Here is a 1855-nt window from a genome sequence, read left to right as displayed (position 1 = left end):
AATTTTGAAGTTTAGGAGATAAATTTTCAAAGATTTTTTTACTTGAAATGTTTTTTATGATGAAAAGAAATATTTTTTTTGAAAAATATTGTATAATTTTGCTAAAATAAAAATTTCCCTAAAAAAGGGAAATTTTCTCAAATTGAGGTAATTTTAAAAATTTTGATGTGAAATCATAAAGCAAAGCTTTAGTTTTTAAAATAATTAATTAAAAAATTTTAATTCAAAAAATTGTGGAAGAAATTAAAAAAAAATATATTTTTACTTTTTTCTTTAAATTTAAAATTTTTTTTCTTTTTTGTTGAAAATTCACTAATTTTAATATATTTTTTACACTAAAAACTAATTTACTGTTATATTTTTTCAAATGGTTTTTTCTTAAATCTAAAATACAACTTTATCTTTTTGCATATTTTCAATAAAACGATCCATAGTGGACTCTACCACTTTACCGCTATGTTTAGCCATTTTCCAAAAATATACCGCAACATCGGCTAAGAAATTTTTCATTAAATCTTTAAGACCATTTTCCTCTAAGATCTTTTGATAATCATCATCTTCTAAACCGGTTTCTTGACGTTCATTGAGAAACAAAGTAGATTTGTCGATCTAAAGAAAATTTTCATTATGTTTTTCTTAGTTTTTTTATAATTTTAATAGCTTTTACCTTTCTTAAAGAATCAAAATATAATTCATCTTTTTTATCTAAACTTTTCTCTTCTTTGGCCACCTCCAATTTACCCACATAGGTTTCTATATCCTTATAACGCTGTGTAGCAGGATCCAAAGATGTTTTTACTTTATTAAAGAAACCGATTTGATTTTTGAAAATATTATTAAGAAACTCTTCAGTTTCTAAACGCACTTGTCTTTCAAATTCTTCTTTAGCCTCATCACTGATAATGGGTGAAGGAGGTCTTATAACTCCTGCCCAGGAAAACTGAAAAATTTTGCAAATCAAATTATATATCATCTCCATCTAAATCATATATTATCTTTAAACTCACTTGCACTATAGAAATTATTAAAAATACACTATAAAACTTTGTCTGCAACATTTTTTTTTTAAATATTTTTAAAATAATTTTCTTTCAAGTCCTTCTTGTTTAAGCTCTTTCTTTCGACTACTAATCTTTTCAATTACCTCTAAGTCTTTGGTCGTTTATTTTTACAAATATTTCCTATCTTTATTTTTTTTTTTTTTTTTGTTTCTCCCTTGATTGTTTCAAGTATCATCATTTAGCTTGATTTTGTGGCTCGTCGTTATCAGTTGAAGGTCAATTTTATTATGAATTTTATTTTTGCTGTATTTTCTATAGTAAAAGTAAAATAAAATTGAACTTTTTTTTTGCTCAATTGATATTTTTGTTTTCAACTGCCATCTAATTAAATTAAATAATTATTTATTTAGCTTTCAAAAAAAAAAAAAAAAAAACATAATTTTTTACAATCATTCATAAACTAATCTCCCCCATATAATTTGCGTTGTGGGGTTTCTATTTTTAATTATTGTTATTTAATGGCCTGTTGATGCTTTTAAATATTTTAATAAAAAAAAAATTAAATATAAACATTTTCCACCACATTTAAACACCTAAAACGTGCCGCCACACTTTTTATTTAAATATGTCTTCACACATTTTAACACATTTTTTTCTTCCTTCTTTTCTAATGGGAATTTTAACACTCTTTACAAAGTATTTTTTCTAGTCTTTTTCTTTGACTGCATTTCTTAGATATTTTATGCAAAGCTAATAATTTATTAGCATAAAATTCCTTAACTAATACTTTTTTTTATTATTATTTCTTTTTTAATCGCCTCTATGTACTTAACAAAAAAGCAAAACACATTTAT

General features: G+C 23.5%; 1 protein-coding gene across 1 annotated transcript; it reads right to left on the bottom strand.

The window, feature by feature from the left end:
* Nucleotides 1-304: 304 nt before the first annotated feature.
* LOC111689231 lies at nt 305-1169 on the bottom strand. The gene is made up of 3 exons (XM_023451709.2): nt 1008-1169; nt 668-940; nt 305-609 (listed from the first exon to the last, which is right to left on the bottom strand). The coding sequence occupies exons 1-3, from the start codon at nt 1056-1058 to the stop codon at nt 385-387; spliced, it is 549 nt and encodes a 182-aa protein (XP_023307477.1). The 5' UTR covers nt 1059-1169; the 3' UTR covers nt 305-384.
* Between the last annotated feature and the right edge of the window lie 686 nt (nt 1170-1855).

Source organism: Lucilia cuprina, chromosome 2, assembly GCF_022045245.1.
Source record: "Lucilia cuprina isolate Lc7/37 chromosome 2, ASM2204524v1, whole genome shotgun sequence".
Taxonomy (NCBI): Eukaryota; Metazoa; Arthropoda; class Insecta; order Diptera; family Calliphoridae; genus Lucilia; species Lucilia cuprina.
Note: the sequence above shows the minus strand (reverse complement) of the source record. Positions and strands in the feature narration are given on the sequence as shown.

Excerpts from the sequence above, each read along its gene's own strand:
- LOC111689231 (XM_023451709.2), bottom strand. The coding sequence starts at position 1,058 with ATGTTGCAGACAAAGTTTTATAGTGTATTTTTAATAATTTCTATAGTG. Across the intron at positions 941-1,007 it reads TAATAATTTCTATAGTGCAA|TTTTCCTGGGCAGGAGTTAT; the intron begins GTGAGTTTAAAG and ends AAAATTTTTCAG. Across the intron at positions 610-667 it reads ATTTTGATTCTTTAAGAAAG|ATCGACAAATCTACTTTGTT; the intron begins GTAAAAGCTATT and ends AATTTTCTTTAG.